Below are 12,995 nucleotides of genomic sequence, written 5' to 3'. Positions count from 1 at the left end.
TCTTCCACCCTACTTTCTTTATAAATGGGTTGGTGGGATTTAAAGAGTTGAATTGTAGTTTATGCAAAAAGTGTAGAGCTTCCCCATTGGGATGAAGTGGGGTAGAGGAGAGGGAAAGGGGAGAGGAGGAATCCCCTAGTCCAATGACTGCCCCACCCTTGTTTGGCCCCTCCCTACATAAACACTCCTAGTTACTCTGGTAACCCCCCTCCACTGGGTTAAGTTAACGTGCTTAATTTAGCTTCCAGAGCTGTGGGGAAGCTTCTAGGTTGGAAAGTGATGGGGGATGGGGCACTAACTGGGAACTTTACAATGCAAGACCTCACAGTCCAGGGCAATAGGAAGGCAGTGGTTCTTTTATCTGGATTTCAAAATTAATATTTTCCATTAATTATCTCTTACATAGGCTTAATGTTTTTTTTTTTTTTTTCCGTTTTTTGTTTTGTGCTGAGGCAATTGGGGTTAAGTAACTTGCCCAGGGTCTCACAGCTAGGAAGTATTAAGTGTCTGAGGTAATACTTGAACTCAGGTCCTTCTGACTTCAGGGCTGGTGCTCTATCCACTTTGCTGCCTAGCTGCCCCTGGCTTAATGTTTTTTCAAAGAATTTGCACAAGCATGATTCTCATCCCTTTAGAAGGCTAAGCATTATGTTAATTTTACATAAAAGAAAACAGAAGGGTAAAGTTGACTTGCCCAAAATATATTAGTTGCCCAAGTGACAATGATTTGGAGGGCATCCAAAAAAAAAAAAAATCAAGAACTACACTTTCTACCATCTTAAACATCTATATGAATCTGTCCTTTTTCAAGTGTTTAAAGTGGAAACGTTGGAATGATACATTGTGTAGAAATGTTCAATGAGAGAAAAGTTGGAAATCTCTAAAGGACCCTATTCTCTAATTTCCTAGGGCAGCTACTTTCCAATTAAGATAACCCAGAAAGTAACACATTTTACTCTGATATTCTAACTTGTGATGGATTCTACAGCCCTTGAACCTTATGCCAGCTCACATGCCAGTCTTTGTCAGTGTCTAAAGCTGCTAGAATTGGTCAGAGGAATCGGGGCCCTAACACTCAGTATCCTAGTAGTGAACAGCAAAGAGCCAGGATAAGACTTTTAAAGTTTTAGGACCAAAAAAAGTGCACTAGAAGAAATAAAGGACAAGACTTTATTTGGAGGGAGAGAGTTGGGGAGGAGGAAGACAAATTTCTGGCAACTGTATTCAAGAATAGGTTTTAAACGTGGGTTATATCTGAGGTTTCTTGGAGTCATCAATGAAAGGTCGCACTAATTGACCTCGAAGGTCCCTTCCAAAAAACACAAGTTTGGGGTCGTCTTCAATTAAGAAAGGACCATAGCCTCTCTGAGGCCGTATGAAAGAAATTCGGGGCTATAAACACGGGCAATTCATGTTCCCAAGTACCAAAACAACCCGAAATACCCTCTAGCTCCCCTTCCCCCAATGCCTCCAGCTCGGAGTTCTATACAGAGAAGCTACATTTTTTAAAAATTTTCCTCTCTCTACCCCAGCCCCATGCCAACCTGGTCCAGGAATCCAGCCCAACTTTGGGACTTGGGCGGAGTATGATTGTAGATGTTTTGAATCACCTGCACTTCCTTAAAAGCCCATTTTACAAACGGTAATATGAAGAGGTCTCACTTTCATTACTCACGCGGTTATGGAGAAATTAAGGAAACCCTCTCAACCTAATAGAATGGAGTGTACAGTTGGTGACGTTTAGATGGCCGAGCTGAGATGCCAGAGACACAAAATCCAAGCCTGAAATTTAGAATTGGAAGTGCCTCGATGCGTCGCAAGTGCTTCAAAGAAGCACCTGCAGGGACCCCTTGGCTTTCGGATCTCGGTTCCTCCGGGAGGCCTCCTGATGGGGGCTCCTGCCACAGTTTGCCCCCCAGACCGCATTATTTTCCCCGATCTGGTGTCGGCTCCTCCAGGCCGGCCAAAGCGGGGAGGAGTGGGCCGGGAGGGGAGGGGAGGAGAAAGTGGAGAAAGGCACTGCTATCCTAGCCAGCCCCGGCAGCCTCTGGCTCCGGTTCAGATGCGGCCTCTTTAAGGCACCGTGACCCGGCCACGCCGGGACCCCGGGGCGGGGAGTGCGGGCTGGGGACAGAGCAGCTGGAGGCGGCGGCGGCGGAGGAGGAGGCGGTGAACTTCTGCGCGACCTGAGCCCGGGCCCCCGCCGCAGCCCTCCCGCAGCATGCTCTCCATCCTTGTCCCCCCAGCCGCGGGCGGCTTCCCCTCGGTCCTGGCTCTGCGCCAGGACTCTTCGGGATCCTCCGACTCTTACCACACCGCGCCAGGCTCGCCGGAGCCCCAGGGGCCGCGCCCCGTCCTGGACGGGGCGGACGATGACGGGGGCAGTGGAATTCCTGGGCGGGGGCAACCGGCAAAGTTTGCGGGCCAGAACTCCAGGGTCCCTGGTCGCGGGGCGGGCCCAACCGGGAGCGGGGGCTCGCAGCTTCGCCTGTCCATCAGCGCCCAGAATAGCCGCCAGGAGCCTGGATCCGGTTTCCCCAAGAGGCCGGGACAGCGCCCGAGTCCTTTCCAGCTCCGCACCCTGCCGTCGGGGGAGATGGAAGTGATCTTCACAACCGGGCCCCTAGGCGAGACTCCCGTTCGGTCCCCCAGCGACTCAGATGAGGCCGACAGCGAGGTGCAGCAGCTCACTGCGCTCAGCTTGCAGAATTTTTCCCGCCCTCAAGGCCCCTACCTAGACGTGCATAGTCCCAGCGCGCAGGCCTCTTCCAGCCCATCCCCGGCTCTCTCGGACAGCAGCAACCAAGCAGACCGCTGGGCCACCTACCTGGACCTGCGTCAGGAGGCTGAATCTTCTGCCTCGAAGCTGCCAGAACTCCCTGCCACGTCCGGGAGAACTCAGTTCGAGTGCGTGGAGGTGGCTCTTGAAGACCGCGCATCCCTGAGTAAGCAGAGAACGGTCCCCAAGAGGCAGATAGAGCTGAGGCTGAAGCCGAGCCCTCCGGAGCTGGATTCAGCGGGGGCGAATGGGCTCCCCAGGCGCAAGTTGTTCCTGCGAACGGGCTCGCTGGACGAGTCTCTGACTCGCTTGCAGGCCGCCTCCAACCTCGTGCAGACAGCACTGGCCAGAAAGCTGCAGCTCGAGCAGACACTGTGCCCGGAGCAGCCAAGCCCAGGGGGCGGGGCTCAGCCCATTCAGACTCGGGCAGGTTCGCAGCTTCGTTCGGAGGGGGATATCCAGAAGCCGGCGGATTGGCCCCTGGCTTGGCCTGAGGTCCAGGAGAGCGAAGCCCCAACTAGACTTACTGTACGAAGCCCTCGAAGAGATTCAAAGGAACTCAAGTCCAGAGGGACCTCTCAGGCTGGGCTTCCTCCAAGAGAGCCGGCGAAGGAGGCACCCCTGCCCCCTGCCAAGCCTGCGGGGTTGAGGGCCCCAGACGGCGTAATTTCTGTCAGAACTCCGAGGCCCTGGCCCAGTCTTCGAGAGCGAGCTATTCGTCGGGACAAACCAGCCCCCGGGACAGAACCACTCGGTCCCGTGAGCTCCAGCATCTTCTTGCTGTCGGGGGACAAGCCCCAGGAAGCTTCGGAGTCTCGGCCCCGCAATGAATGGAGCCAGCCGCCGAAACCTCTGGCTCAGAGGTGCACTCCAGAGGATCGGGCGGCCCAGGAGACTCCCAGTCTGTCTCCTCAGGAAACCTGGGATCCCACTCTTCAGGCGTCGCTGATTCCGTCTATGCAGGAGGCTCCCAATGAGGCTACATTTACGCAGTCGTCTCAGGATCTAACTGTGCAGGAACCTCAGATTTCACCTCCGCTGGAGAATACAGTCCCGGATACTTGGGAGCCCAGAGACGCCCCCGCTCCCTCAGGCAGATCCCGAGTAACAATTCCGCGGCCTCGGGACGTACGGAAGCTAGTGAAGAACACCTACTCGCTGAGCTTCCCAGCTGTCCCCACTTCCAGTCTGGGGCTGCCTGAGCCCCCTTGCGCGTCCGGGGGCCCCAGCGAGGACAGCGAGATTCCGTCCGGAGCTCTAGAGCCTCCTACCACTGTTCACTATACTTCTACTTTCCAGAAGGACTTCCTGCCCATAGTGACCCATCCCTACGAAGTCGCAGAGCCGCCGGTCACTGAGGGAGTGGGAGTAAGCGACTCTGCTCCCCACAGCCCCAGAGGGGCCCTGCAAGGCCACCAACCTCCCCAGCCTCAGACGCGGCCCAAGGGCTACCAAGAAGGAGATCCGACCCCACGAAAGAAAGCAGAGAACAATACAGCCAAGCCTTTTGCTCGCAGCGAGATCCGCCTCCCGGGAGCCCTGTCTTTGTCCCGAAAGCCGGGGCTCAAGACCCAGCCTGAGACAGACACAGAGATCCACCACGTTTCCCCAGGGTACAGTCCTCAGGTTCAGCGCCTTCTCCCTGAAGGAGAAGTCCAGGCCAATTCCCCAGGGATTAGCCTGGGGCCCGCCTCCATCCCCAAGGAACCAAGAGAGAGGCCAGAGGGCCCCGCTCAATGGTCAGGGGCTGGACAGACGTCTAACTCCTTGACAGAACCCCCACATCCAAATGTCAGGGGCTCCCTCCGCCTGGGGTCCCCACACTCTGATCAGGCCAATCCCCTGGTCCTCCAGGCCCGGAGTCCAGAGCCCAGAGCCAAACCGCAACCAGGCTCCACTGGGACCCATCCCTCAGGGAACCAGCTTACAGCCAAACCTGCTTCCCTGTCCCAGCCCAGGGCAGCCTCAGCACCTCCTATGGCCCAGGGCCTTGACAGCCCTTCCCGGGGTCAGGGTAAGGGTCTTAGGAGCGCTGGAGCCACCCCATCAGGAAAGGTTCTGGTAGATCCAGAGAGTGGGCGTTACTATTATGTAGAGACTCCCAAATCTCCTAAATTAAAGCTGCTCTTTGACCCAGAGAGTGGTCAGTACCTAGAAGTTCTTGTTCCCCCCTCCCCAGCAGGGCCACCCCTCCGGTTCTACCCTTCCTTGGCAGTAGGGCACAGCCTCTATCCTTCTCCCTATGGGTCCTACCCTGGGCTTTCACTACCCCCTTCCCCTGGACCCTTGCCTCTGGGTCCCCCTGACTTATTAGCCCCAGGAACCAAACTCCCCTGGGTTCCTGAGAGTGCCTCTGTAGATGGGCTCTATTATCTGCCCACAGGCAGTTCCCCTAGCCCATTACCTGGTCTTCCGCTACTTCTTTACTCTGGGCCTCCCAATTCTGGGCCTCCTACCAGTACTAAAGGCTCACCTTTTTGAGTGAGAAGACTTCCCTAAGCCCTACCCACACCCCATTTTGTCTAAAGGTCTCACCTAAAGGGGCTCTTATTCCAGCAGAGGCTCTGAATCCAACTTAGCCCTAAATACTTCTGGGTTCCTTTCCCCTGGCACACACCCACTCTGATACCAGTCCTTCACCTCCACCCACCCTCCCGATGACTTGCTCTTTGCCTTCTTTAAATTCCAATTCCCCACATCCACGTCCACATTCACTATCATTACTCCCCCATCACACTCCTACCCTAGCTCCCATAGGGATTGTGCTGTGGCTTTGCCTCCAACCCCACTTCCCAGGGTACTGCCGAGGATGGAAGGGAGAGCTCAGGGAGGAATTGTCATCTATTTCTTCCCAATCTATTCAGTTCTTGCCTGTGTCTCTACCCATGACCCTCAGGAAGTGGAAGCAATGATAGCAGTTATATGATTGTGTGTCTCACATATGCCCTGTCACCAGTGATGAGTCAAGGAAATGGATGGGGGAAGATATGAGCCAGCAAAAGTTGTGAAGGAGTCAAACTGTAAGAATGAGTTTGGGAGGTATATTGACCCCTGAACTTGAAGATACAAGTCCTTCATTGGAGTCAGAGAGAAAGGGAAGTTGTGTATATGTGTGTGGGGGGGAGGATGGGTGGGAAGTTGGGTCAAAATTTGTGCCAATTTTGAAGAGCTCTAGTAAAGAAATGGGAGACATTCAGCTCATAAAAAGATGGATCAGGCAGGACCAGAAGAAGCACTGTGGGGTGCTGATTAGTGCTAGAGTTCTCTGAATCTTGTTTCAGGGATGAATGTTAAAAGGAAAAGCTGGGATTTGGGTCTAATTAATATAGCCCCTCCAAGGCAGGAGGCTGTTGGTAAAGATTCAGCAAATCAATTGGTCAATCAACAAGCATTTATTAAGCAGTTATTATGGCACTGGCACCAGAATGAAATAATTCTTACATATTAAGAAACATGTGAAAGCTAGATGGTCCAGAGCACCAGCCCTTAAGTAGGAGGACCTGAGTTCAAAGCCAGCCTCAGACCCCAATGATCTCAGAAAAAACTACTCCTTTTCCATTACTACTCTCCTCTACCCATGAAAAAACAAGACCCGTGCTAGCTAGCTAGGAGATTCTTTTCTCCTTTAGAAGTGGCTGAACTTCTTTTCTGGAGATAGTTTTCAGTTAGGAAGGAACCTCAGTGAAGATTTAGTCCAGCATTCCCCTTTTTATATGAGGAAACTGAGTTCCTACAAGGATAAATGACTTACCTGAAATCATTAGTCCAGCATTCCTCTTTTGATATGAGGAAATTGAGTCCCTACAAGGATAAATGACTTACCCCAAATCATTAAGCAAGTTAGGTTTTGCAGAATCAGGGCTGGAATTCCAGAAACTTAGCCTTTCCATCAGTGAGAGTTATTAGATGGAAGTGAATGAGCTTCTTTTCGGGGAAGGTCTCCCAAGGCTGAGCCAGTTAAGTGTCTCAAGGGAATAGGATAAATGAGTTTCCAGTGTTGGGGACTTTTAGAGAGCTGTTGTTTCTCCAGGTTAAGCTGGGAGCTGTGATTAAAGTGGGTCAAGAGGCTGATTTGCTGGGCATTTTAAAAAGCATCTCCCTTTCTGGAATCCAGATCTATACCCATCCAAATAAGAAGAGGAAACTTGGGTGAGCTTAAGGAATATTAAAGAGGAAGGTAGAAGAGGGGCATGGGCCATATTTGTGAACAAAGCTCCATGTGAACAACTGGATGGGGCAGGCTGTGGACAGGGAAGAAGGGAGTGTAGTGTGTGTGTGTGTGTGTGTGTGTGTGTGTGTGTGTGTGTATGTATTTTGGGGGTGTTTATAACTGCTTGTATGACTACTGCTTCTGCTGGTAAAAAGTGTCACTAGAGACAGGGGGTATCTCCTCCCCTCAAACAACTGGCTGCTACCTTCTTTTGTTACAAAATTAAGGGTGGAAGGAGGCCTGATATTCACCCCCAGACTCACAGGCCCCTACCCAGGAAAAGGAGCTCCTTGGGGAAAGTTGCTAGGAAAGTACAATCAAAATCAGGCTCCAGAGATTCCTAGAATTTGCAATCTATGTATGTAAAATAAAATGTCCACCAAAGGAATTGTGGTCAGTAACCAAAATATTGCGTTTGGTCTTTTTTTTTTGTACTAATCCTCTCAACTCCTATGTTATTGAGGCTATCATCCTGGCTATTAAAGAGAGGTTGCCATCTCACACAAAAGGCAGATTCTGGAAGAGGGAGGAGGAGGAAACATTTCACCTTATCCCCTATCCTCTGAGTGACTGTAAGCTCAAATTGCAGTTCAAACATTAAATTGCCTTGTAAAGTTGTCTAAGTCCCTATCACTTTCCAGGTCTCAGTTTTTTTCTTCCACAAAATGGGAGTAGATTATCTGGAACCTCATATTGAGGGGGTGGGGTTGGAGATCCTCCCAGGAAGGAAGTGGAAAAATTGACTTTCAAGACCCATCACAATCTGGGGGAATGGGAGGGACTGAGTCAATTGATAGGATGTTGGGGGTACAGATACAGAGGTGTCAGGCCCTCATTGGTTTAAGCTGGGTCTTAATGCCACCTGGCTTCCTTCGTAATGTACCCACACCCTAGTCTATACAGAACTTAGTCCACCACTGAGAGGCCATGAGGCTTCTGCTGTTGCTGCTGTCGCTGACCAGCTGGGGCCCCCCAGAGAACCTTGGAGAGGGAATCCCCCAGGAAACCATCCCACTGTCAGCCACATCCCCTCATTTTGATGAAGAAGAAAAATACTCAACCCACATGCCCCAACATCTGCGCTGTGACGCCTGCCGAATCATTTCTTACCAGGTAAGAAAGCTCTCCTGCCCCCACCTTCGACCCCCCCTGAGCCCCACACCAAGGACCCAAGTTTTAGGGAGCAAGGCCATGGGAGGGACACATTTCAGGCTGTGCCCTGGAGCACAAAGCTCCAGAAAGGCTAGAAATATCCCTTTCCACAGGCTAAGATGGATGGTATCACTTACATATCCTGGTACCCTGTTGGCTCAAGTTGATTGGATCATTCTCTCCCCTTACAGTTATATGCTTCAGTTTATTTTTCTGCCAGGAGAGGAGTAGATATATGTAATATTAATGCAAAAGGTCTTTGGGGTCTCAAGTAAACAATAAAGGAAGAGATAGCAGAGATAGCTCAGGAAGGTTTCCTCATTTGAGATTTTTGGCTTTTTTGTTTATTTTGTTTTTCTTAGATTTTTTTTTTTTTTTTTTTGCACTCTACAGTGCTTGGGGAAGGGGAGAAGGGCCACGTGTTTCTATGTGTGATACGTGTCACTAACAGCTTGTCCCTTCCCTTGGGGGCCCTGCCAGCACCTGGCATTTTCCTCCTCAGTGTCTGGGCCTTTTCCTGTTCTGATCCCTCTAGGGTTAAAAATGCCCCATGCAAATTGGGCTGTGTTTCAGAGCACAGAGCAGATGGTCTTAGAGAAAATAAGAAATGATTCCCTGGAGCCTGGGTCACCCCTCCCTGGATTTGGTGACTGGGTTAAGGCCTAGTGCCTCTCACCTCCCTCTCATCCCACAGGTCAGAATCTTGGCTCTTGGGGAAAACCCCTGCTGCCAGAGCTCGGTTTCTGTATCTGAAACTGAGAGACTCTCTTGAGCAACTCCTGGGGAGAGGGAGTTAACTTACCGGCGAATCCCCACTACCCCTAAGCAGGTTCTTGCTTCCCTGTTTACTGCTAAGACCACTCCAGTGCCTAAAACCAGGAAGATGGAGACGTAAGCAGGGCAAGGGACCCATCCTTCACAGGTGCTTTCTGCCCACACAGATGGGCCCCACCCCACCCAGAGCTATTCTTAGCCCAAAACTGTTCCAGGGGGCCAACTGTAGGGGGGACCAGGGGCCTCCTCTCATAAACACGGCCCACCCCCACTGCTTACAGTCCCACTGCTTGCCTCCTCCCTCCTCCCCTTCAATGTTGGCTCCAAAGTTAATCAGGGTCTCCCCTGTTTCAGATGTGGAAGCATCTGACTGAAACGGAGACCAAGCTGCTGAGCCACAGGCCCAAGGGGGCTTCTCTGAGTGAGTCTGAGTACACCGATGTCCTGGAAAAATGCTGTTCTCAGAGTTGGAAGAAGTGAGTTGCCCTTGACCCATGGAAAGCCATTCCTTCCCTGTGGCTCTCAGAATCCTCAGATCTCTGCAGGAGCAAGGGGGAAGAAAGGGAAGAAGTCACCACAAGGGGATGGGGTTGAGATGCTTGGATGTTGGGGGAAGGTTCCTAAAAGAAATTGTCTGAGCTCCCACCTTTATAACACACACACACACACACACACACACACACACACACACACACACACTTCTGCTGGACTGATAGACTATAAACTTACTTCCTTTCTCCAAGGCTATTCCTTGTGTATTTTTATAGCCAGGAAAAGAGCAGCTCTGGGGAAGTTAACAAGCCCCAGGATGGATGGATCCCCTTCTCCCAGTGCTCCCCTTCTAACTTTTCTTCTCTCTCTCTCCCCATGACCACCAGTTACGGGGTCCGGGAAGTAAACAACGTGAAACACTTCGTTGGCCCGGGACTGGCCAATGTTGAAGGCATCAGTGTGATGATCAGCGGAGGCCCGTGGCCAGGCAGGTAATGACCCCAATTTGGGGCAGGAAAAGTGGTGAACAGATCTATTTATTAAACACAAAGTTTTTCAAGCATTTACCATGTGCTAGGTTCTAGGGAGATAAAAAGTGTCAGGAGTCTGGACTCCTGACCTCCGTGAAACGAGAGTAAAAAGAAATCAAGCCGAGTATTTTGCACAATATTTCCCAATTCTACCTGCTAGCACAAAGTACTAGTGAACATCTGAGAATAAAAGTAATGACCAGCTGGGGAAAACATTAGGGAAGGCTTCCTAGAGAAGGTAGCATTTGGATTGTGCTTTAAATGATAAATGATGGAGTATATCCAGCAGGCAGACCCAAGAGCACAGTTTGTATTGGGGGGAGGAGGGAGAAAACTATCCAAGTTGACTTTGTGGAGGGAAGTGAGATAAGAAAAATGTGGGATGGCACTTGGTTGTGGAGGGGCTTGAATGAAAGGCAGAGGAATTTGAGCTCTACTCTGGAGGCAATAGGGAGCCACTGAAGATTTTGAGCAGAAGATTTGAGAAAATTTTATCTGACATGACCAATTCTAGATGGAAATGGACTTGGACCTCATTTCCTCAACAGAGGGAACTCTCAGATAAGCAAACTGTTTGAAGCAATATAGGTTAGTATCTTCCTGCACAGTTTTAAGAGAATTGTCTAGAACAGAGTAGCTAAGTAATTTTCCCAGGGTCGCACAGCATCCTCTGAGGAAGAGGAGGGTGGACTGGGAGGAGCTTAATAAAGAGGGGACAAGGAAGGTACTCAAGGAAGGGGTATTTTCTCTGGGGTATTTCTTCCTCTTAGGAGCAAAGATTCCTCAAATTGTCAGAGTAGAAGGAACCTCATGGAAACTTACAGATGGGGAAGTTGAGGCTGGAAGGGGCAGGGCAGGGCCACACACTGTCATTAGAAAAGCCCGAGTTAGAACTCAGTCTATGGCCCAGGACTGTTCCACCCACCTTTCCTGCTCCCCCTTCCTTGCAGGCTCTTCAAGATGTGCCACAACTACCTGGGAGAGCTTGGGGAGGATCAGCTGTACAGGGAACACAGGCAAGGGGGCCGGGAGGCCCTGGAGAGGCTGCTGTGCAGAGGGACCTGTCCGGGAGGGGAGACGCCTGGCCAGGGGGACTTCCCCCGGAAGGAGCTTTAGTCTTTTATCACTCAGGAGAGAGGTCTTGTGCACCCAGAGAAGCCACTGGTCCAGCGGACCTCTGTGACATAATAGGACTTTCTGCTTTCCCTTCGCAAAACCCACAGAAGCCTCATTTCTGGGAGCTAACTCCTTCATCGGCTCTGCTTGGAATGAAGACCTTCCTCAGTCCTACAAGGGGAGAGTCAGGGACAACAGTCTCGCCTGGGGCCCCTAGTGAGGATCAGGAAAGCCAGAATTGGATCTCAGACTTCTTTTCCTCCTCTGTGAATTAGAGATCATACCTCTCCCCCTTGAATTCCTTCCTTCCCCTTCCCCTTCATCCTTCTCCCATCTTCATCCCCTGATTCTTTCTCTTCCTCCTTCTCTTCTCCCCCTTTAGGGTCTCCTGGGTCCAGTCCCTGATGGGGGAAGGGTAGACAGGAGAGGATGTTTTTGGATCTTGGAGCCATCCTGTCCTATTATCACCTAACTCATTAAACTTCAATAAAGTAAAATATCCTTTCTCCATTTCTCCCATGATCTTTCAAGAATAGTAAAATCACTCAGAAAGACTTCAGCTTTTTTTTTTTTTTTCCTATTTCCCTGTCGATGCTGAGATTTAGCTTACTTCCCTGCCCCATGCTTTTTAGAAGTGGATAGAAATTTCCCAGAATCTCCAACCAACCAACCAGCTTTCCAAATCGATGCCTTTCCCTAGAGTACACAGGGCTAGCTTGGAAAAAGCCTACCTCAGATGCCCAGACACAGAAGCCGGGAGGTGCTGGGGAGCACTGTGCCAAATGCCTCTCAGTGTTTCCTTTTCATTCTAAATGAACTTTTTGGCTTCTCAGGTAGAGGGTTCAGATTCTCTTTCCCGTGGAAAAGACATTAAATCTACTGAGTCCCTGTGGCTCCGATCCCCAGACTCTTTCCCTATGCCAAGGAGAGATGCCAACCTTGTAAACGTAGTCAAGAACTGAATTCTGCCATAGAGCCATTGTATAAATGGTTAAAGGAATGCCTCCCTGGAGAAGATGAGAAGGTCTACCTTGAAAAACAGGTGGCATTCCAAACAGGCAGAGTAGTGATGGGAAGGCACTCCATCTGGGGGGAGAGGAGAATAATATTGGGGGTGTCCTGGGAAGGTCAAGACCCTGCCTATAGGACTTAGAGAGGGGAAGGTATCCAGGATAGATTCAGGCTAGATCAATCCTATCAGATCACAAAAGTGACCTCAGAGCTTCTCCCTAGTGTTTCCCCATCCTAAGCCTCCATTACATGATAACCCTTGAGGATGGTGCAGTCTTTTTTTTTTTTTTTTTAAGTGCCATACCCTATGGTTGTTGTTGGTGGTGGTGGTTTTGCTTCTTTCTTTTTTATTAAGAAATTTGTAATACCTTATTTTCAAAATACATGCAAAGATAATTTTCAAAACCTTGTGTTCCAATTTTTTCTCCTTCCCTTTCCCCCACTCCCTCCCCTAGAAAGCAAATAATGCAATATAGATTAAACATGTGCAATTCAAGGACCCACACTTAACACCACATACCAAGATAAGATCAAAATGGGTCCATGACCTAGGCATAAAGAACGAGATTATAAATAAATTAGAGGAACATAGGATAGTTTATCTCTCAGACTTGTGGAGGAGAAAGAAATTTGTGACCAAAGATGAACTAGAGACCATTACTGATCACAAAATAGAAAATTTTGATTATATCAAATTAAAAAGCCTTTGTACAAACAGAATGAATGCAAACAAGATTAGTAGGGAAGCAACAAACTGGGAAAACATCTTTACAATTAAAGGTTCTGATAAAGGCCTCATTTCCAAAATATATAGAGAACTGACTCAAATTTATAAAAAATCAAGCCATTCTCCAATTGATAAATGGTCAAAGGATATGAACAATTTTCAGATGAAGAAATTGAAACTATTACCACTCACATGAAAGAGTGT

At 49.9% G+C, this 12,995-nt stretch overlaps 2 protein-coding genes across 2 annotated transcripts; both read left to right on the top strand.

Annotated features, from left to right (window-relative positions):
• Positions 1-1,162: 1,162 nt before the first annotated feature.
• On the top strand, positions 1,163-7,396 carry PROB1 (proline rich basic protein 1). Its single transcript, XM_051978501.1, has one exon. It carries the CDS (start codon positions 2,222-2,224, stop codon positions 5,258-5,260), a length of 3,039 nt encoding a protein of 1,012 aa, XP_051834461.1. The 5' UTR covers positions 1,163-2,221; the 3' UTR covers positions 5,261-7,396.
• Positions 7,397-7,484: 88 nt separating this feature from the next.
• Positions 7,485-11,559, top strand: MZB1 (marginal zone B and B1 cell specific protein). Its single transcript, XM_051978509.1, has 4 exons — positions 7,485-8,102; positions 9,270-9,391; positions 9,794-9,898; positions 10,888-11,559. The coding sequence occupies exons 1-4, from the start codon at positions 7,917-7,919 to the stop codon at positions 11,051-11,053; spliced, it is 579 nt and encodes a 192-aa protein (XP_051834469.1). The 5' UTR covers positions 7,485-7,916; the 3' UTR covers positions 11,054-11,559.
• Positions 11,560-12,995: the final 1,436 nt, after the last annotated feature.

Source organism: Antechinus flavipes, chromosome 2 (assembly GCF_016432865.1).
Source record: "Antechinus flavipes isolate AdamAnt ecotype Samford, QLD, Australia chromosome 2, AdamAnt_v2, whole genome shotgun sequence".
Lineage (NCBI taxonomy): Eukaryota > Metazoa > Chordata > Mammalia > Dasyuromorphia > Dasyuridae > Antechinus > Antechinus flavipes.
This window is presented reverse-complemented; position numbering and strand designations above follow the sequence as displayed.